General features: G+C 37.4%; 1 protein-coding gene across 2 annotated transcripts; it reads left to right on the top strand.

The window, feature by feature from the left end:
- On the top strand, positions 1 to 27349 carry LOC129434877 (uncharacterized). 2 transcript variants are annotated; one of them, XM_073857334.1, is made up of 15 exons: positions 1 to 391; positions 1720 to 1764; positions 2942 to 2979; positions 3305 to 3422; positions 3598 to 3760; positions 5928 to 6114; positions 6282 to 6365; positions 7671 to 7784; positions 8899 to 9018; positions 9128 to 9205; positions 13107 to 13286; positions 14921 to 16919; positions 17027 to 17098; positions 23598 to 23771; positions 26479 to 27349. In XM_073857334.1, exons 3-15 carry the CDS (start codon positions 2965 to 2967, stop codon positions 26697 to 26699), a joined length of 3525 nt encoding a protein of 1174 aa, XP_073713435.1. In that variant the 5' UTR covers positions 1 to 391; positions 1720 to 1764; positions 2942 to 2964; the 3' UTR covers positions 26700 to 27349. The 2 variants fall into 2 exon arrangements, with proteins under 2 accessions (XP_073713435.1, XP_073713434.1); XM_073857333.1 differs by lacking the exon at positions 1720 to 1764 and having other exon boundaries at positions 3 to 391.
- The last annotated feature ends 266 nt before the right edge of the window (positions 27350 to 27615 follow it).

The raw sequence follows: 27615 nt of genomic DNA, 5'->3' as shown, positions 1-27615 counted from the left end.
TGGGGCCCGAAAAACTTTGTGGGGCCATTTTGCTGGACCCCACAAGGATTATCATTGGAATGAATAGAAAACACTTTGCTGATGTCTAGTGTAGAAATCTGAGTTTGGCCCACAAGTGATGAAAAAAAAAAAATATGTGTTTAAGTGTGCTAAGATTTTGCTCACTACTGCCCCCTTATTTCGCTTAATGGTAGTGCACTCTCACACACTCGCACACTCGCAGCCAATGAACGGCATGCTTGTTTGTCACGTGGGTCAGTAATTGACGTGAAGTCACCTGAAGTGTCGTAATGAAGACGGTTGAGGACATCTTGATGATTACACGAGGTCAGAAGGTCCACGATGGAAATATATCTTCGCTGGAATAATCATTTGGAATATTCATCATAAGGTAATGTACCGAATTACACGTTTGTGATACCTATGCTATGAATAATGAAGAAATCAATAACCTAGATTACGTTAAAAAACTTTGTTACAGAAAGTAGATAGGGCTAACGTTAAATGCTAGCATTAGCAACGTTAGCGCCAGCAGTCAGCCTTCCGTTAAGACCTTACTAACTTAGCTCAGCTAGCGTTATTATCTTAGTAGACACTAATTAACATTTGAACCACCAAAAGTCCCTAGTTTCTGGGCAGCGGAGGTCAGGCACCTCTTTGCAGGACCTCCGCGGGGGTAGGCGAACGCCGGGCATCGGCGGCCGAGAGGGTCGAGGGGGCCTGAAGATTAAACCGCGTCCCGCGGGAGGCTCCGCCACGCGTGTTCCTGGGTAAATTGAGTAAATTTGTACTTTTACTTCGTTACACTGTGCGGCGTTCCTTCGTTACTTTATTTTAATTCATTACGAAATGTGTATTTTATTTTAAAATTGCTGTCTCGTGTTTCTGGGACTAATGACTCGATTGAGTCGGTTCCTTACAATGTATTGAAAATAAATGAATCGTTTGAGTCGTTTTTTTTGCAAAGTGCGCCAAACGTTTTGAATTGTTTTGCGAATCAGTTCGAATGAATTGTTCAGATCGCCTGAAAAACTGAATCTCGATGCGGATTCATCCACAAACACACATAACATACAGTGTTGAATGACTTGAATATGAATGAATCTACTATATTTATTTACTAAAAGCAGAACTTTACACGTGTACCCGCCATTATATACGCGCGACCTGCTCATTGTCAGATACACGCGCAACCTCCGGAAATACCTCCAGAGTTAATTTTTATAGAAATGCTTATCTATTATGTGTTTGTGTAAAGTATTATTTAACTTGCACTGTTTGTGTATGCTGCAATTTTACACATACCGTTACATAGTGTGCCCTTCTTAAGTATTGGGAAAATACAGGCAAACATTTTCTGCTATGGAGTCAAGAAATGTATAACATTAAAAGGTGAATGAGACAAAAGTACAGAATGTAGGTATGACAAAATTTTCAAAAATCCCAAAGGTATGATATTTTTAATATTAGAAATCATTGGAAAAAGTTATATATTGATGTCTATCGAAGCTGTGTGACCGAAAATGTTGTATTCACATGTTTTTACTTATAACTTTATCATTTTATCAAATATCTGCCTAAAATTTTATTTCAAATTAAATCATTAACATTTACTGTTTTAGTCAAAATGGGCATCAGACCCATGGTAACCATGATAACCAATAAAATGTGACATTCTGTTATTTTGATATTTATCTGACCATTTTCTGGTCTCCACAGAAAACAGAGAAATATGTCTTTACTGTACGAATATTTTTTCCAAGAGTAAGTAGTAACTTGCTAATTGTTTTTTTTTTTTCATTGCATACTTTTTTACTTTTACTCAAGTACATTTTTTAAAGTAACACGTTTAGGACTAAAACATATTTTTTTATATACAGCAAACATATCCTCACTATCTGCTAGCTGCCTGTCCCCTTAACACACTGTAAAAAATGCGGTCTCTGTAGACAGCCCAGGCTCCAAGACAAGATGGATTTAGGAGTGGGGGTTGGGCACCCTTATGACTTTACATGAAGCACGGAAGGGAGGGGGAGGGGTGAGCTATCCTCAGTTTGGTTTGATAATACTTTTGATAATTATTTATCCATCTAGAAAAAAATAGCCAACTCAATTTTATGTCACAAGCCAAAAAAAAACAAACATGCACACATCCTTGTTTTTGATAATTTGCGAGGCACCATGACTGGGACATCACTTGTGGGATCCACCCTTTCTAAAAGAGGTATGCGCCTTAAAAAAATCACGCAAGATCAGAAAACATTCATAAACGCATATCTCACTTGATAAGCTCAAATTTAAGAACTGTTGCATTACATGAAATTGGTAGCTTCTTTTAAATTAAGCACCAATTAAATTCAACGTGAAGTGAAATCGCATACAACATGGCACTTGACATAATCTGCAAGTCAGTGAAATGGTTGTGCCAGTATGTTTGACAAAATTTTCTAAAGTAGAAAATCATCATACCCTGTCAAAATCGATACCTTTTGTCATAATGTACACCCTGAAAATTGAAATAAATTAAACCTACATTTTGCCAGCTGTATTTACACATTAAAATCTACGCATCAAAATAAAATGGCATTTACAAAAATTCAGAACAATTATTTCAATTTGATTAGTGAAAATACCTGGTTTGGATAAGTGATCAGCCCCTTAGAGTAACCAATATGAAATTGCTTGGGTACAACCAGTCACTTTCCAGATAATACACCATTCTAAATGTTTTTTTTATACTTGTTACAGACAAGTGGACAAGCATTAATGTCAATCCCTGATGATTCAGATTATTGCAGAGGTCTTTAAACAGTGGTACAAAAAAATATATATTTTTAGAAAAACAGTTGGGTGATTTGAGGATGATCATTTTGTGAGTCATATCAGATTAAATGGTCCAACTGCGCAAAAATCATATTTAACAAGTTTTTTTTGTCAACAGGTTTTAAAGTAATTGCCCTGGCAATGCAGATACACAAGGTAAGTACAGTTTAAGTAGTAGCCATATTGAGTAGTTGAATGACAAAATACAGTATACTGTCTTATTGAATTCTTTTGAGTAACTTTGCTGAAAAAGTATTTTTATTGTTGTGAAATGGGCAACTCGCCGTGAGAATAAATCTCAAACTTGTATGCATACACAATGGAGTTGCATAAAGTTCCTGGAATATCTAATTTGGAGTTATTGTCGGTCATGTTCCTAATATAATAAAATGTTCATAAATTTTGTTTTGTGGTGTATCACATGAAATTGTGTTAACAATTAGTTGTAGCCTAAATAGTGCAATTAAATTATTTGGCACAGGAAGAAGTCACTAGGAAGAGGAAGCGGCTAAAACCAGAAGCTGTAGCACTGCAACATGTCCGTAGTGCCACAGACAGCACATGTTTTTTGGAGGCACGACACATAAATCAAATAAAAGGCAAGTTTAACATGAAATGTTTTACAAATTTGATTTACCACAATTCTGGATTATTTATGTATATTTTTGTACAGTGAATTTTGATAGCCTTTACTGTCAATAAAAAGTGGTTACATGGTGCACTTGCATTCTTGCCACATCAGATGTTATATCTTTATGCATTTTATGTTGATAGGTCGTGGTGTGTTTGCACTGTCCCCATTTCAAAAAGGGGATTTTGTTGTGGAGTACAGAGGAGAAATGATAGACTCTGCTGAAGCTCAAGCTAGAAGGAATAAGTATCATCCATCACAGGCAGTTTTTATGTTTGACTTCTACTGGCATGACAAACAATGGTGGTAAGAATCTAGTCAGCATTCAAACAGTTTACTTTTTGAATAGCATACATGTATCCTTCAATAACAAGTTCACTTTTTCAAAACTCTGGGGAAAAAGTGAACTCGTTATCAACCATATTATGTCCCAATCTGAAAAAAAAATATATAAACAGTGTTAAAGGGGATATCCAACAAAAATTCTATGTCTATGTTCCTAAGTCACTAAGTCATAATTTGACTGTCACTCACTCTGTCACTTATCAAGCAGCTCTCTTACCAAGGGAGATGAGGGCTGAGCTATTAGGATTGCTACATCAGCTGGAGACATGGACTGTGTTCTGTCCAATTGGCTAAGATAGAACTTTTGTGAAATAATGAGTAAATGTGTGAAAATCAAATGTTCCTTCTCTGAGATAACACAACCTTGGTGGTTCAATGGCTTTTGTTTAGTTTAGTTTATTTGTTTAACAGGGACAATGCACATTAATGAACATGATTGTAAACGTGCCAGAATTAGCCCAAAGGTTATTTTTCATCTGTAGCCCTCTGACAGAATATTAGACACACTGTTTATATTTATTTTATGTGATAAATGTTAGTCGCGTGGCTTATAGCTAACTTTCTGACTTGTATGCTAAAGATGGAAAAAAGCCAGCTTGCGGGCTTCATGCACGTATGCACAGTTGTCGCGTGCACGACAGCTCTACCCGGGAAAACATTATAGTGCAAAATATTTTTTTCCTCTAATATAGACTAGGGCTGTCGCGGTAACCGCAATCCTGTATTACCGTGCTGCTGAGAAGCTTAACCGCATGGAGGACAAATAAAGGGCAACAACCGCGCTTTTTACGTTAAATTCATATATAGCTATGCCCTTCTTGTTTTTCACATCATACATGTATAATAAAGGCCAAATAGACTGAAAGAGTTAAGAGAGTAACTTGTTTTTCGTAAATTTCATTTCAAAATGTAATACTATGCTATTCATATTTCGTTAAATCATACAGTGAATGTGTGAACGAAGTGAAACTATGACAGAATAACTGCGTCGCCTGCATCTAGATGCAGTTTTAAAGATTAAAATTACTTTAATTTAACTGATCAACATAAATACAAAGCGCCATAATATAACTGATTGCTTACCAGCATTAAAACCACTTTATAACAACCTTTATAGTTTTTTTTCTTTGTGTATCTACAGCGTCCGCTCCGTGGACAAGGAAACTGCAGCCAATAACGCTGGTTGCTTTATTATTAACTGACTGAACACTTGACTCTTACCTGGATATTTAGATTTTAAAGTTTTTCATCAACAGTATCTGCGTGAAACATTATAAACATTGATTATCATCTGCCGACTCAATTGCTTCCGCGCGTTCTCTATTTTACAGAGAGTCCGCTTAATTAACGGCTTTTCGCTCGGTCCACGTGAGCTAAACATTGTTATTCTGTAATTTGTTCTCACATAGGCTATATTTCTACATTTTTCTACCAAGAAACACTCGGGATATAATGTAAGTTGTTATAAATAGCATTTAAGCTTGATCGAAATGATGACAAATCAGTCTGACCAAAAATGATCTATCCAGATGAATTTAGCCAAATTATTCATTAGCCAAAATATTAGTTTTCATACTTAATAGATACAGATTAATTTATCTACTAATATACTATGGAAAATGCCGTAAATATTCATTGCCTTCTGTATTGCATTCGTTTTGTACTTTAATTTATTTTTAAGACACTGGTGTGTTCTGTATTTACCGATGCTCTGTAAAATTGCACTTAAAAAACTTCTTGTTAAGAAATTGTTCTTTAATTTATTAATTTTTTTCCAAAAAATATATTTATATAATAGTATAGCTTGTTAACCTTTTTCACATAAGGGAAAAGACATGTAGCCTACCTGCTTCTACATCAGTGCACCTCGTTATTCTGTTACTCTGGAGACCTTTTCAAATTCAACACGTAATAAAAATGTTAAATCTCCCTCTCGCTGGTGTATGTGTTCCCGGACCTTTGAACTTACAAAATAAGCACTGCTATCCATGCCACAAATCCAGGATTTGATTCAACCACACACCAAAAATGTGACCTTGATCTCAAGCTTATGTTGAGCAATAGAAAGGCCTTTATATTCTTTCAGGTCCTGTAAATGATTTGTATTTATCATTTTGCCTTCTTTTAGCATTGATGCTGCTGTGGAAAATGGATCATTGGGGAGACTGGTCAATGATGACCATGTTAATCCTAACTGCCGGATAAAAAAAATTGTTGCAGACGGAAAGCCACATCTAGTCCTGTTTGCTTTACAAAACATAGAGAGAGGAGACGAGATCACATATGATTATGGTGGAAGTGATTGGCCTTGGAGGGTAAGTTACATTATATTACAAAGTGTGGGTTAAAAAAAGTTACTTTCAATTTTGTTGTCATCTTTTCCATCGTAATGTTACAAGAGGTACTAACTTTCCTAGCAGAATTGGACAACTATTGGTTGCTTGAGCAATGATTGAAGAATTGACTGTAATCCATGTTTTAGGTTAATGAAAACAACCAGGAACTGGTGGAAAGTTCCAACACAAGGACGCAAGACGGCAATGAGGTTTCCCCTTCGATTCTGAAGGTGAGTCTTCGTGTTTGGTGAACATGCTAATATACTTTTACCATTCAAGTGGGAAGCAGCAATCATATTCCAAGTTTATGTAACTTATTTTGTCCACTGTTCTACCCTTGTGGGGTCCAAATATCAATATCTTCTACATTTCTGATTTCCTATTCATTTTGTCATTGTAACAAGAAACATTCCTTTTAATTGGAGTTTCTTTTGGTAATGACAAATAGATTTCATCCATCACTTGGTCATTTGTAAGTCTATAGAAGTACATGTTTATACACGCATAGACTGGTCTACCCTTGTGGGGTCCAAATATCAATATTGCTGATAAAAGTCTTATAAATTTCTGATTTCCTATTCATTTTGTCATTGTAACAAGAAACATTGCTTTTAATTGGAGTTTCTTTTGGTAATGACAAATAGATTTCATCCATCACTTGGTCATTTGTAAGTCTATAGAAGTACATGTTTATACACGCATAGACTGGTCTACCCTTGTGGGGTCCAAATATCAATATGACTGATAAAAGTCTTATAAATGTCTGATTTCCTATTCATTTTGTCATTGTAACAAGAAACATTGCTTTTAATTGGAGTTTCTTTTGGTAATGACAAATAGATTTCATCCATCACTTGGTCATTTGTAAGTCTATAGAAGTACATGTTTATACACGCATAGACTGGTCTACCCTTGTGGGGTCCAAATATCAATATGACTGATAAAAGTCTTATAAATTTCTGATTTCCTATTCATTTTGTCATTGTAACAAGAAACATTGCTTTTAATTGGAGTTTCTTTTGGTAATGACAAATAGATTTCATCCATCACTTGGTCATTTGTAAGTCTATAGAAGTACATGTTTATACACGCATAGACTGGTCTACCCTTGTGGGGTCCAAATATCAATATGACTGATAAAAGTCTTATAAATTTCTGATTTCCTATTCATTTTGTCATTGTAACAAGAAACATTGCTTTTAATTGGAGTTTCTTTTGGTAATGACAAATAGATTTCATCCATCACTTGGTCATTTGTAAGTCTATAGAAGTACATGTTTATACACGCATAGACTGGTCTACCCTTGTGGGGTCCAAATATCAATATTGCTGATAAAAGACTTCCTTCAGTTCAAAATCAACAATGTATATCATGTAGTGTTAATGCCTTGATGACTGAACAAAAGAGCTTGCAAATGAATTGGTGTTATGATGAATCATATGTGTTATAATGCGTACAAACATGTTGTTGTTGTTCATGGGTTTACTGCTTTAGGGTTTAAATTCACAATTATTAAATGTAATTCATGTTACAGGTTGATGGTGCACATTCTACCAATGTGGGCTTTGAACAAAACAACCAGGAACTGGTGGAAAGTTCCAATACAAGGATACAAGACGGCAATGAGGTTTCCCCTTCGATTCTGAAGGTGAGTGTCAGGGCTCTACACAAACCTTTTCCACTGGTGTTACTTGAGCTACTAACTTTTTTTAATTACTGGCTCAAAACACGATGATTTGGTATCACAAATGTTTTCACTGCGTGCCTATGACCTAACTTCAAATTCCATGAATGTCATTGCTGGTTGTTACTGACAGCATAGGGGATTTTCTATTAAAGGGGTGGTTCAATGGTATTTTAAGCATTCTGACTTATTAACACAGTTATAGAGTTGTTTCCTCATGCTAAACGTAGGCAAAGTGTCAAAAAAGCAGTTGTGCATGTTACAGAGTCTTTCTGTGCCGAATGCACTTCGACAGAGTTCGTACAAGTTTCAGAAAGTTTTTTTCGAATACAGTTCCAGCTGACGTTTCAGGGGTACGCTATACGTATCACTTCTTTTTATGGGCACTTCTCCCGGAAAACCACGCACGCACGGCAATCAGCGGGAGACACTAGAACTTTCAAACATCATATCACGCGAGAGAGCACCAAAGATAAAGTGTGTTTTTGGATGTAAGGAGAAGAAAGTCAGCCTTATGAAAACAATGGATATAGTTTATTATCCGTGGTAGCAGCGGAGTTTTGCGTGTGTGTTTGGTGAGCTGAATTTTCCCCACCTGGGTCATGAGTTGCACGCGGTAAGACTTCTGTCTTATGTTGGAAATAGGTGCGTGCATATTATATAAATGACACGAACATGTAGTGAATCATAAGTTATAAGTGTTGCATGACTCGTACTCGCTCTTCCCGCGGTATAACTCCTCCATTTTTTCGTACGTTATCGGAAAGATTCGGTAAAGCTAATCTTTCTTTCATAAATCTGATTAAACTAAAGATTCTCCGGTGATGTAAAGGTTGTAATACTACTCTATAGGTACTCCAGATTGACATCAGAAATGCAGAAACGTGAGCTTTAAGACGTCATGGTGATTATATTGTTTTTGTGGGTTTTTTTTCCCAGCTATGATTATGTCTGTTTTTCAGTCATAATCACATTTTTATTTGAGCATTAGAATAATCATCAATGTGTAGATTTAATACCATTTTACAAGTTCTCTTTTTCGTAAAACATTTGTTATTGCAATTCTATATTCATACAGGTTACAAAGAAACCAATGAATTCCTTAGTTCAGTACACAGACTCTGAAGTCAGCTCTGGACCAGATTTTTCTTCTCCACAACCTGATACGGTTTCAGATTTACCATGTAGCAGTATACAGGTTGGTTCTTTCTGATTTGCATTAACTGTTTCATTTATCTATTGTTTTCATTACAAAACTGCACTTTCAGTAGATGCCATCCTGTTTATAATTTGTTTCTCCTTTATAGCAATTCAGTAGCAAAAGTACTGTGGAAGGAGAACATGAGCTTAGAAGGCCAAAGCTTAGAAGGATTAAAGGCATTCCGGTAAGACAAGCAGCATTTTTACAGATAGTTGTTGTATTTATAGGCACCTATTGCATGTTTGGTCCCTATTTAGAATTTTTCTCCATTAGTCAAGTCCAATGTTTTTATGTGGTGACACTGTGTGAACATGCCAGTTACAACCCCTGCCTCTTTGACAGCTTTGGTGTATCATGTACATTTTAAACATGTACATGCTCTATAGTCAGCTGCAAATATATGGTTTGACCCTAAACAATTCTAACAAAAGGTTTCTCTGTGGTTTACAGTAGTATCAGATGTATTTAAAAACATACTAAAAGTTTACCAAAGTTTGACTCCAAGAAAGGCTCAATTTTCAAAATGGCCCCCGTCAGGTCCCTAAAATGACCATTACTCCATTGTATTCCCCCTAAACCAGGAATACTGGTGGCGGATACATGTTTTGACCATGTAATATTTTAATAAGCATATTTGAATAATAGATGAGTATTTACAAGTACAATTAAATATTAAAGAAATTGGTTACAAGCATATTTATGCGAAAAACAAGTACAAGAAATTGCATATTTCTCCTTTCCCATATAGTGTTGGTGGTTTTTGTAGTTAACCATTCTTTTCATTCCAATAAAAATTAAATTCATTAGAACTGTATGTGGTACTGTAAAATTAGTCAAAAGAGGGCTGCTATGTGAAGGCTCAGTACCGTTAACTGCTTTTATTTATTTATTTTTAAAATTTTAGAATTTTTTTTGCTTTTTTTAATACTTTTCTTATTTATACATATTTTTTATTTTCTTCAGTTGTTTCCTCTTATTCTAGTTTATTTTGTATACTTTTTTGCGCTGTGACCTTCACTAGATTTACCATTAGTCTGCACATTCTTTCTCCCATAGAGGTTGATTATAGTGATTCTCACAATTTCCAACTTGACATGGTCCACAAGTAGTCCATATGCCCTGCAACTGCACTGTTGTGTTCGGCAGACAGTTGTGCAATTACAGTGGATCATCTGCAGGAGGCTTTCTGGAGCAGCAGTCTTTCCATTGCATAGACCCCACAGGTCGGGTCGTGCAAGCTCACTTTACTTTGGCTTGGTTAGTACCACTTCAGAGTGGTTTGGTTGTGCTGGCTGGAAGTACATTGCAGTAGTCCAGTCTGGACAGGACAAGAGCCTGGGACTAGAACTTGTGTAGCATGCTCAGACAGAAAAGGTCTATTTTTACGTTGTAGAGAATGAATCTATCAGAGCGGGCGGTGCTGGCAACATGCTCTGTGAAACTAAGCTGACCATCATGCACCAAACCCAGGTTTCTGGCTGTCCTGAAAGGCGTAATGGTCAAAGAACCAAGTTGAATGAAAAGATTGTGATGAATCTTCGGGCCAGATGATATGACAAGCAGTTTTGTCTTTGCGAGGTTCAGCTGGATATGATAATCCTTTATCCAGAGTGGCATAGCAGAGGTAGGAAAAGCCATGTTTCTTGAATGATAGAACCCAGGAATGTCATGTCAATGTCATAGAAAAGAGCAGTGGTCCAAGCACTGAGCAACATGATCTCACAAAGTTCCGTGGGATAGTCACGGAATTTTGTGCTCATTTTTCCGTGGCCCTGCTACGGACTGTCTTTTTCCGTGGCATTCTCATGGATTGGTTACTCAACTGCTTTTTCCTATTTTCAAACCATTTTCACTTCGGTTTAGGGTTAGATTTGGTGTTTGCGTTAGTATGTCACTTTAACTATTGGTTTATACTATTTTTTTTCTGATTTATTCTTTTATATTTTCTAAACTTTAAACAATTGTCGCCTGGAGTTGGGGTTAGAGTTGGGTTTTGGTAGGGATGTCATTTCATGTAAATCCAACCCTAAACTGAATCGAAAATGGGAAGAAAATAGGGCAAAACAGTTGAGTAACCAATCCGTAGCAGGGCCACAGAAAAATGCGGAGATCCGTGAGAATGCCACGGAAAAATGAGCACAAAATTCCGTGATTATGCCATGGAAATTCGTGAGATCAGGTTGGCCTTGAGGTACCCCGGTATTGAGACGTTGGGGTTCAGAGACGTCACCTCTCCAGGATACTCTAAATGACCTCCCTGAGAGGTAAGACCTGAACCATAGTAGCGCCGTGCCAGAGACAACCATAGCCTTGAGGGTCAACAGGAGGATGTGGGGATTGACAATGTCAACAGTGGCAGATAGATCCAGTAAGGTCAGTACAGATTATTTGCCCTTGTCTGCCTTAAAGCTTCCATGACTGAGCACAGTTTCAGTGTAGTGACCGCTCTTGAAACCAGACTGGTTGCTGTCTAGGAGGTTATTTTGTGTGAAGGAGGAGGAGAGCTGGTCTAAAACCACATGCTCAAGAGTCTTGGCAATAAAGGCAAGGAGAGATATACCGGTCTGTAGTTTTCTAACATTGCAAGATTAATTTTGGGTTTCTTCAGCAGTGGTGTTATCCGGGCCTCTTTAAAAGCTGTGGGAAATGTACCAGTGTAAAGAGATTAATTTGTCATGTGGGTGAGAGCAGGGATAATTAATGGAGGAATGGCCTGAAGGAGATGGGTGGGTATAGGATCTATCGGCTCCTACGGTAAAATTAATCTTGCATTTAGCGATGATGCTGGTAATGATGATTCTCTGTTATCTACAGTGCTTTCACATCATGTTTAGCATCAGCTCAGCTTGCTTGGAACCTCAACTGAGGTTGTACTAAAAAAGTATTGTTTACTACATACTGTACCCAGTAAAAGCCCCCAAAAGTGAGCTGAAAAGCTTCATCCTGGTTGTCCACCAGTTTCCATTCCTAAATCTGGGTGGGGGTGTGTGGTTTAAGTAGTCAAGGATGTATTTTGTTTGAACAAAATGGAATACACTTTGCTGCAATATCAAATGTCAGTATTCTCTTCCACCATCTTCTTAATTGCTAACAATTGTGAATATAGTTTTGTTAGGTTTAGTATAATGCCACTTCTATACTCAAAAACATCTATAGAGGATGCATTACAGATGTAATACCATATCCAAATTGAAATGAATAACCATTTTAGAGGGCTCACACAAAGACCTCTGTTCAGGCTAATTCAGAGTTGTTTATGATCAAAGTTACACAACTCCAATTTAATTTTTTTTGGGGGGGCAATACATTTTACATTGAATGTCAATTCTGTGTTTTAGCAAGAAAAGGGTATGTGTCTAAAGACACGTATTGAGTAGGATCTACATGGCATAGGCTACATCGTTTACATCTCTGGTTCACCCCAAACAAAGATAAAACCTTACACTAAACTTACAAAATCATGTATTCCATAAGTATATAATCATGTCAGTGAAATTAAGACAAGTCCAATGGATTCAAAGACCCGTAAATCATGGGGTTAGACACGCATATTACTTGGCTAGCTCAAATAATGGAGTTAGGATTTTTTAATGGCTTTCTGTCTGTCTTGGATGCCATCTTGAAAATTACACCTTTCTAGTGGTCAAACTTTGATAAACTTTTAGTATGTTATTAGGGACACCTAATACTACAAAAAACAGCTGAGAAACCTTTTGTTAGAATTTTTTTAGGGTTAGGTGTTTTTTTCATATATGCAGCCGCCTACTAGCTCAGGGGTTCTCAAACTCATTCCTGGAGGGCTGGTGTTCTGCAGAGTTTAGCTCCAACCCTAATCAAACACACCTGAAGCAGTTAATTAAGGTCTTACTAAGCATAGAAACTAAGCATAGAAAGCATAAAGGCCCTGTAGGAAAGAGTTTAAGAACCCCTGATCTAGCTTTATATTTTTATTTGTAAATGATTCATGATTTCACCAAACAGTTTTATTTATCAGCCTCTGGCACATTGTAGTGTTTTGTAAGAAAATAGCACAATTATTCCTCAGAATCTGTGAAATGTTAAAATTTCATTCATTGTTTTTTAAGATGGAGGAGACTCTTCATTGGTCTGAAGAGCTTTTTGACAGTCCAGATGAAGAAAATATTCAAGCAGTTGTGCCACGATTGAAGCGGACAAGAAGAAGTTTTGACTCAAGTACAGATGAGGATGAAGATAACGTGGTACATAAAACTGTGCCAAGACATATGAAGTCAAGAAGCATTTTGGTAAGCACCCATAGTTCAAGGCGTGATGTGTAAGAATGTATGTTCCTTGATAAGTAGTGTTGTTTCTGAAAATCTACTCTGTTACTATGAAAATGTTTTATAATATGCATTACCCATGATCAGTACGACATATTGCATTAAGGAGTAGGTTAAGTATTTTTGCCAGTAAATCCTTAAATGGCAAGTAAAATACTCGGTGCTTGAAACAAGGGGCTCTATCCTGCAACCGGCGCAGTGCAACACAAAGCTCAACGCAAGTTGTGTTTAATAGTATAAGACCAATGCAGCTGCCAATTTTCCATCAAGCGCTCATGTCGTTAAAATAGCAAATCGCCCTGCCCACATTTTTGAGCTCATGGGCGTGCTGGTCTTATTGGGAGGTGTGTCCAGGATAATTCTTGGTGTATTGCGATCTTAATACATCTGAAAGTGACCGTGCCAATGACCCACAAAAACCTGGTCTAAAGTCAATAGCGTGCATTCTAGTATTATTTTAACAGCACACCATAAAATGTGCCTTTAGGAGAGAACAACTGTAGACCATCGAGCTGCTTCATCTGTAGCCTGGTAAGAAAGCTCAGTGTGTATGTAAAAGTGCATTTATGTGGATATTTAATCCTACCCATTCCTGCCAAGATGCGCACAAATGACATGCAGTGTGATTATCGTGCAATAGATACACCAAATTCAGCTTTTGAGTAATGCTAAATAATTATTCTTCTAAATATCAAAAAACAAATATTACAAATTGTCATGCAATTTTTAATGTGTCTTTAATCCCACTTCCCTGTTTTCTCTTCTTTGCCGTCTTCCGTGTGTCAATAGCGCAAAATGAGGGCGTGGGGGAAGCGTAGACTTGAATTTATATGGGCATGTTTTTCTAATTACGATCATTTTCAGCCGCGGCATTTATGAAGGGCAGGTATTGCTTACACTTGAATTTCAAAGGTGCGCTCAACTTCATAAATCAGGCGGTGAGAGGAGTGTAAGCATAATCTTACGCCAACAAATACGCCCATTTCTACGCAAGAATGATAAATGATAAATGGATATTATTGATATTTAGAAGAATAATTATTTAGCATTACTCAAAAGCTGAATTTGGTGTATCTATTGCACGATAATCACACTGCATGTCATTTGTGCGCATCTTGGCAGGAATGGGTAGGATTAAATATCCACATAAATGCACTTTTACATACACACTGAGCTTTCTTACCAGGCTACAGATGAAGCAGCTCGATGGTCTACAGTTGTTCTCTCCTAAAGGCACATTTTATGACCCACGTGATTTTTATTACTTTCAAGACGGATATATCAAAAGCGAACAAGTTTTACTCTAGAAGCATTTTATGTACAAAATTATTAAGAAATGTAGACTTAAAAAATAGACATTTGAGACGAGAATGCACATGATAATCTAAGGTATTCTTACATAATTATATTTGCATCCTGTGACTTTGTTGTGAACAACAACAGGCTTTAGCCATGAAAATAGAAAAACTATTGTAACCAATAATATTTAGATTTTATACATTATCACTGTAGTCATCTGTGTAGCTATAATTAAATTACTCCTATTGGAAAAACCTAGTTGTGTGTTGTGTAGCTTATTTGTTGTTATATTTGTATAGGTTAATCAGAAGATTTCTGTTCGAACTGAAAAACTAAGTGAATCAAGCCTGGACAGTGGAGAAGAATATGTTCCATCCACAAGCGGGGATAGTACAGATAGTAGCATGAGCCAAGAACTATCATTAAAAAGTCAAGCTGATGCTACAGTAGGTCGTTCACTTCCATGCAAGCGCAAATTCAAGACACCTCTTGCTAAATTCCAGGACAATGACAGAATTGCTGCTATTACACACATCCAACATAATGTTCCTGACAGCAACACATCAAGTAAAGCAACAGTTGGAGATGTATCAGTACTTGTTCCTGCTGTCGTCAGAAAGAGTAATGGATCTCGAATGTACAACAAGCGACAGTACTGCTTATATTGTAGTTCAGCGGTCCAAAAAATGTCTAGGCACTTGGAGCGTGCTCACCTAAACGAGACTGAGGTTTCAAGAGCATTGAGTTTTCCAAAGGGATCCCGTCAAAGGAAATTGCAGCTTGAATTTTTGAGAAACAAAGGAAACTTTGCACATAATGCCGAAGTTATAAAAACAGGGTCTGGAATTCTTGTTCCCTTCAAACAACCAAAAGAAAAGTGTGAGGGTCAAGACTTCATTCACTGTGTGTACTGTCAAGGGTTGTTTCTGAAAAGAGTGCTTTGGAGACACGTGCAGAGCTGTAAATTCAAACCTAGTAGTGTTAAATCTAAACCTGGAAAAACTAGAGTCCAATCCCTCTGTGCGTTTGCTGAACCGGCACCCTCTGCGGTTAGTGAAAGTGTTTGGAAGCTGGTGAGCAACATGACACAAGATGATATCTCTTTTGAAGTAAAAAATGATCAGTGCATCATGGAGTTTGGAAAACATCTATATAACAGGCTTGGAGCTGATGTCAGCAAGCATGAATACATTCGTCAAAAGTTGAGGGAGCTTGGTCGGCTGCGTTTACATGGTAAAGAGGTTACACCACTGCAAACTATCAAAGATTATGTCACACCAGAAAACTTCATGTTAGCAGTTACTGCAGTAAAACACACAGCGGGTTTCAACGAGGAAACTAGCAAATACAAAACCGCAACACTTGCTCTAAAGCTTGGACATGGACTGAAAAATGTGTCCATGCTCCTTGAAACCGATGCAATGATGAAAGGTGATCATGATGGTGCAAAAGCGGCTCGTTGCTTTCGTCAGGTTTATGATGCCAGGTGGAATGAGCTTATATCAGCCAAAGCCTTACAGGGTCTCACAGAGTCCAAGTGGAATTCCCCACAGCTGTTACCTTTTACAGAAGATGTAAGAACTCTGCATTGCTACCTGGATGACAAGCAGCGCCAGTTCTACAGTGACTTGACATCAGAATGCTCATCTTGCAATTGGGCTAACTTGACCAAAGTAACTCTTGCACAAGTTATTTTATTCAATAGGCGTAGAGAAGGAGAAGTGTCCAAAATGCTTGTTTCAACATTCATCCTAAGAGACAAATCAGATCCTCATGAAGATGTCAATGTAGCTCTCTCTGAGCTAGAGAAAAGTCTCTGCAAGCATTTTGTGAGACTTGAAATAAGAGGTAAGAGAGGACGGAAGGTGCCTGTGCTCTTAACTCCTGCGATGGTAGATTCCCTTAATTTGCTTGTGGAGAAGAGAAAAGAATGTGGAGTGGCTGATAACAACTCATACATTTTTGCACGGCCATATGCAATGTCCCACTACAGAGGGTCAGATTGCATTCGTGACTTTGTGAAAGCTTGTGGAGCCAAGAACCCCCTCTCACTCACCTCTACAAAGCTCAGAAAGCATGTTGCTACACTCTCAAAAGTACTCAATCTCAATGACACGGAGCTTGATCAACTAGCAGATTTCCTTGGACATGATATCAGAGTCCATCGCCAGTTCTATCGCTTACCTGAGGGCACTCTCCAGCTTGCAAAGATCAGTAAGATTCTCATGGCCCTTGAGCAGGGGCGTTTATCGGAGTTTAAAGGAAAGACCCTAGATGATATCAACATCTCCCCAAATGGTACCAATGCCTTTTTATTAGACAACTATAAGAAAATGCAGATATTGTTTTTGTAGTACACTCCGAATTGCGCTGTGATGGTTTTGTAACCTGCCTTTTTATTTCAGAGACAATCCTGTGTGACAAAGAAATCCAAGAGACCAGGCTGGAGGAGACCAGGCTGGAGGAGAACATGCCAGGTATTCATTTCAATACTTGCTGTACTTGTAGATGCATCAGTTTTTCCTGTCTTAGGTATTTGCTTCCAGAAAGATATGATCTGATTTTCAGTATGGTTTTGAGTGTGTATTAGTACATGTTAACGATATTCACAAAGTACATACCTAAAAGTAAACGATGGTGCAAGTTATTGTCTCCAACGTTCTAGGACTACAAAAACAATCCGATTGTAGGCAACAGTTTACTTCCTGGGACTTATGATGCAATAGAGACAGACATTATCATAATTCCTCCTGCTTTGACTCAAAGCCTGTAAGTTAGCTCCTGTTAGCATTGCATTGTGACCGAATCTTTCAAACATGGCAGTTTCCGGCGGACTTCAGAGGTATTCAGGCCAATCACAACATACAGATTAGCCAACCTGATCTCACGAATTTCTGTGGCATAGTCACAGAATTTTTTGCTAATTTTTCCGTGGCATTCTCACGGATCTCCGCATATTTCCTTCCATGGCATTCTCACGGATTGGTTACTCAACTGTTTTGTCCTATTTTCTTACCATTGTCGCTTCGGTTTAGGGTTAGATTTACATAAAATTACATCCCTACTAGGGGTGGCACGGTTCATGAAAAAAATCCGAACTGTTCGGAGCGCGTGTGTGTCGTACGGTTCATGGCATGCGGCAATGTATGTAGCCTCGTGCCCTGTATGTGACCTCAGATAGCGTGTTCCCCTTTCGCAAATAGCGCGAAAGAAGAGGTGACTGGTGTGGAGAGTGAGTGCTGCCGGTCATGTTACGTGTAGAAATGGCAAGAGGGAGATTAAAAGAAGTCTGCCCGCAGTTGGAGGATGCGCCAGCGTCGTATAAGTTTGGTGTGTGGAAACATTTTTTATTTCATGTTACCTATGATGACAGCGGAAATAAAACAATAGATACAGCCACACGCGACAGCCTTCTCTCCGACCATTTATCTAATCTGAGGTAATGAACACTCTTTTACGTCTTTTCGTATTCAGCGCTATTTTTAGCCTTTCATTGATAAAACGAAAGCGGCTGATTTCCGCGTAGTTTCATTTAGCGTGTGAAAGTTGCGCGATCTTATTTCATAAACTGCCCCTTAAAGTAACAGTTAATAAAGACAGAAATGGTCAAAAGTGGACAAAAGAGACGGATTTAAATATTACAGGTGTAAACGTTGTGTTTCTCTCTCGTTCACATATTCTCTCTGCAGTATTTAAGCAGTTTCTCAGTGAGAAATCTTAGAGCTACACTGAAGTTGGCATTTTGATAAATGCAAGTTATCTTTGTGTGCTAAAAATGCACACAAAGTTCATGTAGATGGCAATACACACTATTTTTTGCCAAATAAATGAAAAGCATGTTGAAATCATCAATGTCTTCCCTCTCGCTGTGTCAACAGCTCGCCTGGCTTTCCTCAGGGATGTTCCCAATAATGTGCTTAAAGTCAAATTCAGTTTGTGCATGATTACATGATGTAACTTTTTTAATACTGTATCCTAAATTATGGATAATTAATACATTAATAAGATAATACATTTCTGGAGTGTTAAAAAAATAACAACAAGAACCGTAACAACCATAGAACCGTGATACGAACCGAACCGAGGGTTTTGTGAACCGTGCCACCCCTAATCCCTACCCAAACCCAACTCTAACCCCAACTCCAGGCGACAATTGATTAAAGTTTAGAAAATATAAAAGAATACATCAGAAAATTTTTTATAAACCAATACTTACAGTGACAAACTAACGCAAACACCAAATCTAACCCTAAACCGAAGCGACAATGGTTTGACAATAGGAAAAAGCAGTTGAGTAACCAATCTGTGAGAATGCCAGGGAAGTCCGTGGCTCTTTAACACAATTTGTAATGTTCTCTTTCTTTACGAAGCCAAATCCAAAAAAGCTAATTTGTTTTTGTAAACAGAAATTAATCTAACCTCTCAACCAACTGACTAGTCAAAATTAAAATTGAAAATGAAGAGTTTGGTTCCAAAACGCAATAAATCCATTTTGACAAATTTCAGTAAAAATGTGTTTTCTATACCAAGAAAGTGACAAGATGAAAACCACTATTTTCTGTTACAAACTTTCACATAGCATCTTTAGGTTATGGATTTCATAAAAACGAATTATTTTTTCCACAAAATGCAATAAATCCATGACAGGTTTTTTTCAAAATGCTATACATCTATTCAATCAATGTATAAATGTGCATTCATCTTTGCCATTTTATATTAATTTAGTTGAACAGTTGTACACATTGATTAAAAAATTTACTTTAATGGCATTAATCAAAACACTTACTTTGTCATATTAATAACACTGTCATTGCTGCGGTTATACTTGACGTCATCATCTAACATTTTTTACAGCGATCATTCCGTTTTATTTTTTCCCCAAATTCTGTTTTGTCCGTTTTAATTTTTGCAAATTCCGTTTTGTCTGTTTTAATATTTAGCAATTATTTTTTGACCCGTTCCTGTTATTTTAGTCATAAAAAGAGTGTGCCTTTAATGTTAATGATTAAAATGAACACAAATACAATAGGAATGACCTTAAATTTATTGAGGTAAAAATTTTTTACATCCCCTGTTTGAAACGCGCACACAGACATAAACATTTTACTCAATTCAATGCATTGTTTAGTGTTGCACAAGGCTACGCGTGTCAAAGCAGTGGTGCCTTAAGAAGTGCCTTAAACACATTGGTCCAGCGCAACGCGATCCATATTTTAAACACAGTTGCTTGAAATGCATATAACTTTACAAACATACACAGGATTATTACTTACTGATCTGACTTCAGACAGCATGAACGCGCAGCTCTCTACACGTGAGGATTTGTGTTCGGACTTCAGACAGATATGATAGCACGTGCACGTGAGAGATGTGCAGCGAGAGAGACATGGATGAGAGAGTGCATGTATCTTCGCGCTCCCAGTCAATGGAATGTTGACAAAGCTTACAAAAAAAACAGTTCTCCGGTCACATAAGTCACGTGAGAACTAGTGTTGGGCGATATGCCCTATTTTCAGATCGTCCTATCGTCAGCCTGTGAGATCGGCGATACACGATATTATCGGGGGCGGGGCAGTAGTTTACTCATTTTTTTATTTGTTAATTTTTTACTCATTATAAAAAGTCACTTGATGGGTGGACAAAAAAAGCAACACCGTCATGACCGCAACCTTCTTAAAACTGATGCCATTAATGCCAGCGCATCATTAAAACCCTATCATGAATTATTAACTGTAAAAACATGCATCTGCGCATGCACACACACGTGCGCGCACATACAAACAATTCAATGCATTTGTTTGGTGCTGTTGCAGAAGACTACACGTGTCAAGCAGTGGTGCTCTCATGAGGTGCCTTTTTAAACGCATCGGTCCAGCGGAACGCGATCATATTTTAAACACAATCATATATTAAACACGAGGGACCTGTTGCTACAACTCATTGAAATGCATATCATAAACAGGATTAATACCTAGTGATCTGACTTCGGACAGAGCGCAGCTCTTTCTGCACGTACGCGAGAGTGAGAGAGAGGCGCTAATATGCAGCGGGTCATATTTTAAACAAAAAGTAAAGTTTGCCTCAGCTCGCATGAAACGCATTAAACTGAATAAATACACAAGGATTACAGTTTAGTTTATGTTTAGATTTCGGACAGATGCGAGAGCACGTGCACGTGAGACAGAGAGAAGCGCAGCTGCTCATGACGCGGCGCGCTGGATTAGTGGTATAAGGAGACCAAGACGCGTGCATTAAGTGCAGGTACGTGCAAGAAGTAATTCTCTCTTTACAAGCTCTCTGCGTAAAGTGAAGCCCACAAACCCTCATGTGAGGAAAAGCATGCATCGTGGGTGTTAATATAAAACTATGATGATGATAATAATAATAACCATTCGCCAACTATCGTCATGACTATCGCCATGAAAGCCTGCCATTGGCGATATGTCTGAAGATCGTCGATACACGATACTATCGTCTATCGGCACAACCCTAGTGAGAACTGCTTGCAACTGAGGGCTTAGCGTAGAGTCGTGGAGAGCCGCTTCGCCATCGTTTCAGTGTTTTGGAGGGGGTCTGAAATGACGGGAGGGGATGTGTCGCCCAGATTTGCTTACCCCGGTCTGCATTTTCCACAGACATACGTTGTTCTCCCACACAAAGAAAGAATTTTATTCAAAATATGCAAAATTCATCGAAATTCCGCGTTAACGCTACATTCCGTGTTAATTAGCCAATTCCGCGATTCCGTCCGCGATTCCGTGATCGTGGAAATTATAGGGCCCTAGTCAATGTGTTATCATGACAGAAACTTAATGCTGTTGGCCCGGGCAAACAAGCACCCTTCTCCTGAGTGTGCCTCTCACGTAAATTATTAGATGTTGATGGCTTACGTTTCTTTCCCGTCACAGAAAGCCATCACAGGTTTATCAATCACATCAAAGTATTTTGTTTTGTTTGTTAGAGTAGATGAGGACATTGTTTGTTTACGTTGTGTGGAATGATGCGCTGTAATTTGTGGAGTGGATTTATTGCATTCAGTAAAGTAGGAGTGGTGTTTATTGTGTTTTGGGAAAAAGGGATAAAAGATGACAGAATAGACCTTTTACGCACTTCCGCATGTTTCGACTGGAATACGTCAACAAAGTGTATTACAACTTCCTGTTATCGTAGCGGCAGATACGAAAAATAGCAGAGTCAAAAAGTCGCATTTCTGTGGTGTTCAAGGCTGTTCGTCTTCCAACCAGAAACAGCCCTACCTTTATAATAGTATATAATAGTAATAGTAAGTGAAGAAAGTGCCGCAGCAAGAAGTGTGAAGAGTGCAAGAACGGGAAACTTTTGCCAACCGGCATTCTGTCTGTATTAAAACCTCCAGTTTGTGAGGCTCCTGTCTCTCTCATTGATCTGAAGCATCTACCTCTCACTACTACCTGTCCCTGTAGTATATTTGATACTTTAACTGCATGTAACAAGAAAACATTGCGTGTTATCTCTCATATAGAAATACACAACTTTACAGCAGACTGCAAGTAACGTTTACCTAGTACAGCAGCTACACCAAATTACTGGTTATGTTAATGTCATGCCATTTCACCTAAACATAACTTACACACGACATATTCACTGCAATGTGTTAAATCTTATATTACAAATTCACAACAACTAGATTTACAATTAACGTAAACGGAGTTATAGCCGGTTTTGTAGCTAAAGCTTACCTTGATAAATGTGGATAAACTCCGCGTGGAAGAATTTATATCCCTTATCCAGTTTGTTCCCTTTAGTGGACGAATGTATACCCACACTCTTCACCACATCGGCGCTGGTGAACTTTGGTAGACAAGTTAGGAAAGTTGGAAACACTCTAGCTGCCATTTCTCCACCAACAACGAAGCTTATTTTTTTATTAGATTTTTTGGTCAACAAAAAATTCCATTTGCATCATTTTGCACATGAAAACATAAAAACTTATAAGTACATACATACAGTTTTGCATATACACATACAAAATCATTCAAAAGAAAAAAAAACTTCCCTTCCATTACACTTTTATTGACCAAAAGGTGTAGGCTGAAGCAAAAGCTTAAACCCCTACTACTATCCCTGCTTATACCGGAATTGCGTTTACACTTTGACGTATTTCCGTTTTTTGCGTAAATGGTCTATAACACGGCGGATATTGGATTTTGCATTAAATTAAGAATTTACTTTTAAATACTGACTTGATATAATACTGATTTTGGCAGTAATTTTTTTTCCAAAAATGGCGTTTATCGCGTTTTGAAACCAAACTCTTCAAATATTGTTCCCAACTCCAACAATGCAGTAATAACAAAGAATACAATGTAAGGATGTGCAAAAGAATATGGGCACAATCTCTATCAATTACCATATTGTAAGAAGGTGGCCAAAGAATTAAGCATAATATATAAATATATATAAAGTATGTACATGTAAACAGTAGCTTGTAGCGACAATATACTACTTGTGGAGTCAGTAGTGTCATCATTATCTAAAGTGACGCAGTAAAAGAATGTACAGTGCCTATAAAAAAAATCATCATACCCCTTTGAAATAGTTGTTTTGGTCTTACAGCCTTAAATCAAAACCCATTAAACATGTTTTTAGTGAGTTACTCCATTAGGTAAAAGTGAAAACCTGCATACTCTAGGCCACCATGGAAGGGTTTGGACACCCCTGACTTAATTAATTGATTAAATATCCGGTTTTGTTAAGTAAATTTAAGAATTATTCTAAGTTTTTCTTAAATGTTGTTTTTGCTTTGATGTCATGGGTTATATGTACATAGACATGGCAAATCATTTTATATATATATTAATTTCCAGGGTGTAATGTGACAAAAGATGAGGATTTCCACAGAGTATGATGATTTTCTATAGGCACTGTATACTTATGAAGACTATACTAATCACAATAGGCTCATGTGCAGTATTTGTTCTTTTTTTAATTAAACAGATTCTGTGGTGAGCACACGATTGTCCAATGTGACATCTCAAAATGAAAATCAGCATCCAAGGAACAAGGATTGTGTTGAGGACACAACTGAGTCACCATGTGCTTCAGGCAGTCGGATGCGAAATTACACAAAGAAAAACTCTCAAGCTATGCAATTATCATCTCCAAAAAAGGGTGAGTGACTTGTGTGAATGATCTGATTAACTGAAACACAGTGCTACTGTTCTCCAACAGTATTTGTAGTGCAGAGGTGTCAAGTAACGAAGAACAAATACTTCGTTACCTTACTTAAGTAAAGTATAGATACCCAAAATATCTACTTTAGTAATTATTTTTCAGACGACTTTTTACTTCTACTCCTTACATTTTCACGCAATTATCTGTAATTTCTACTCCTTACATTTTAAAAATTGCCTCGTTACTTCTATTAATTTTGGCTTGTTTTATTTTTTTTACATTCCGGTTCGTCATCGTTAAAAAAACCTATCTTGATAAATTGCATCATCCAGATGAATGCGATTGTGGTTGGATGAGAAGTATAAACATACACCATTCCGAAACCCTATTGGTTTGTACGCAATCCCCGCCGTACGCAATCCCCGCCCCCCCAGCTGACTGCAGATGATCAAAAGTTTGTTCGATAGCGCTGCACAGAGAAACATAAAAGAACCGCGAGAGCGATTAGAAAGCATGCGGAGCAGTTTGCTCTCGCGATGCTTTGATATCATCCACCATAAGTTTGTACAGTAACAGAACGTGGCATTCTGTCTTCAAATGGAAAAGTACGAAATAAAACTCGCGCATCACTTTCAGGTCAGTTCACATTGACAAGCCTGTGTAAATATATAGCTGGCTGCTGACACCAACCCATCTGTGTGATTTTAAATAGCATAACAATGTACCAATTTATATCATGTAACTTCAGTTGTTCAACTTAAATGACATTGTGCTGCGTTGCGTTTTGAAGCATGGCAAAGATATCTATGCCAAAGACATCTGTTGTTTTGTATTATACCAAGGGTCTGTTGAATGCTGCATTCTGATTGGCTGAGAAATGTTCTATGGGTGTTGATTATTTTTCTGTAAACCGCACACCTAACTTGTCAAATGTCTTAAAAATAGGCACCAGAGCAATGTTTGTGGTAACCGTGGTATAAGAGGAATGATTGACTCCGGTCCTTTGAATTGTTTGAAAATAGTGCACACCTGCGGTGTAACGTCGTGCCGCGTTGCCACCTTGGTGTGCATTGTTTTCTTATAATTCAATGGCCCGTCGTCAATTATTCCTTACATAACTGCCCTAAATTTTATTTGCATTAACAAAACCTACTTAGCTAAATGCTTGAGTGTTAAATCAATGAAACACATAACCATACATACCAACTTTTGCTTTTGTTAATAGACATCAGCTGTTTCCTTAAACCTGACTTAATTTACTTACAAGAAAGACATAATTCTCCAAAATTGCTTGGATTTATACTGACATGTAAGATCAGTTTTGTCACATTAGATTTAGCTAAACTCCATTAGCTAACACAAGTACAGATGCAGAAATATAGGCTATAATATAATTGCATATTTGTATAATTGTAGTTTGTGTTGCTGTCAAAATACAATTATAAATGATAACAATAGCATATTTCTATTCTCACACATACTATAGTTGTGTGTGATTTTGTTGTTTTTTAACTAAAGAGGTCACCACTGTAAAAGTTTGGCCAGCAGCGGCCCTGCTCTGAAGTTTGACTTTTTACTATTAAAATATTTATAGGCAACTAGTCATTATATCTTTCTCTCTATGGAACACATGTTAATGCTCAGTAGTACACACATGGTTCTTTTAATGCAGTGGTTATCAAACCTTTTTTTTCGGCCTCCCTTGTGCACGGTGGATTCCTTCGCGGCCCCCCAAAGAAAATGTATGACATAAACATTATAAAACTTAAAATTTGAATTAAACAAAACATATTAAATTAATCAATGTATTGCTTTTGTTTAGTTACCTTATTTTTCTGAGGTTTAATTACACAGAATTTATAATAAAGTAATGTTTTTCATAAAATATTATAAAATTGGGGCCCCTGGCACCATCTCGCGGTGCCCAGTTTGAGAACCACTGCTTTAATGTATTTGTTTGCATTGTACTAAAATGCGTTCATTTTTAATGGGCATATACCGTATGTGGTTGAAACAGATAGCCTAGTGCAGGGGTAGGCAACGTTGGCCCTGGAGTGCTGATGTCCTGCAGTATTTAGCTCCAGGTTTAATCAAGCAGACCTGAACAAACTAATCAAGGTCTAAAAAGTCACCTGAAACTACAGGTAGCCATGGTTTTATAAGGGTTGGAGCTAAAATCTGTAGAACATCGGCACTCCAGGACGGACGTTGCCTACCCCTGGCCCTAGTGCATCCCACATTTTTTAACATTAACATTTTAACAACACTATAGTTATTATGGCCTTTAGAAATGTTTTTTTTTTTTAGATGAGATAGGGTAGTGCACAAAAGGCCCCTGTGGCGTGGCCTAGGCTTTTTCCGTAATGAAATTGTTTTTCCTTACATTACTTTTACTTTTATACTTCAAGTAGGTTTGAAACCAGTACTTTTTCACTTTTACTTGAGTAAAAAGCTTGAGTTGATACTTCAACTTCTACAAAAGTCTTTTTAAAACCTAGTATCTATACTTCTACTTGAGTAATGAATATGAATACTTTTGACACCACTGTTGTAGTGAAGAACTCAGTTTAATTTAAAGGAAGTGTTTTTAGCAAGTGATTTGTTTTGTTTATGGGTTTATAAGTTTGGTTATAGGGTTGAGAATACTATTAAAACTTTAAAAATTTGTCCTGCTTTCAAGTTTAGTAATTTCATTCTCATTTAGGTCGCAAACCAGTCAAGAAGAAGAATTGGCAGAAGGTGGAGGTTGATGCAGTTGAAAAACACATGATGCACTTCATTGAATCCTGTCGTGTTCCAGGAAAGGCTGCCTGCGATTTGTGCCTCAAATCTGAGCCGGAAGCCCTAAAACAGAGGGACTGGCTGGCTATTAAATTTTACATCAAAAACCGGATATCTGCTCTGAAAAGAAACATATGCTCCTGAGCTGCAAGTATCATTTGTAAATGGCTAAATGTTATATGGTCAGATTTTAGGGAATTTTAAATGTTTTTCCAAATTGAATGTTTTCAACATCTGGGCAAAATGTGGTTTTAAAATCAGCCTTTTTAGTTCTAAAGGTAAACTAATTCTTCAGTTCCAGCTTGTTCTTTTGCCGTCTACAGTTATAGACAAGTGTTTTTTCTGTCCATTTATGTCGTTATGAGCGACAGTGTTACATCGTTACATATGATTAAATAAAACGAAAGGTTACAGCAACGTTTTTTTGTCTAATGTATTATCTCATGAAAAACTGGTTTAATGTTTAATTGTCTTAAAGCAACACCAAAGATTTTTTTACCTTAAAATAATGTTTACAAAAAGTTTGTCATTCATCCACTCGAAACAGGGTGAACGGCACTTTCACATTCGCTTTGCAGCCCTCTATCGGCCAAAACCGCCCTAAAGAAGTTTCCAACCATCGGGATCGCAGTCCTGTAGTTCGAGTGAAAACTACAAAAACTTGCTTTACGGGCAGACCTACAATCCAATAAGAGCCAGCTTTGCTGCAGTATTTACGACAGTGGTAATGGACAATTATGCTTCTAACCTGTAGGGGGAGCAAATAGCAAAAACTCTTTTTGCTTTAACATGGAAATGTTATAGACGGTTTAAGCAGTAACAACAAAAACAAGCGGTTCTCGCGGTCCGCACGTAACTTCCGGTAAACTCCGCTAATAATAAATAACCACAAAGTACTTTAAACGTAGTTTATTTATATAACAAGAAAAAAAACAACACATGGATTACCTAGGAAACCAAAACATATTGTTATTTTCGACGAGGCATTTGTTCAAGAGATAAGTTTAGCAACTAGTCAGACCATTAAAAAAACGAAAGCGGAACGTTTTCAAGACGTTTA

Source organism: Misgurnus anguillicaudatus, chromosome 19, assembly GCF_027580225.2.
Source record: "Misgurnus anguillicaudatus chromosome 19, ASM2758022v2, whole genome shotgun sequence".
NCBI classification, from domain to species: domain Eukaryota; kingdom Metazoa; phylum Chordata; class Actinopteri; order Cypriniformes; family Cobitidae; genus Misgurnus; species Misgurnus anguillicaudatus.
The sequence above is the reverse complement of the archived record's forward strand: the minus strand, read 5'-3'. Positions and strand labels throughout refer to the sequence as shown.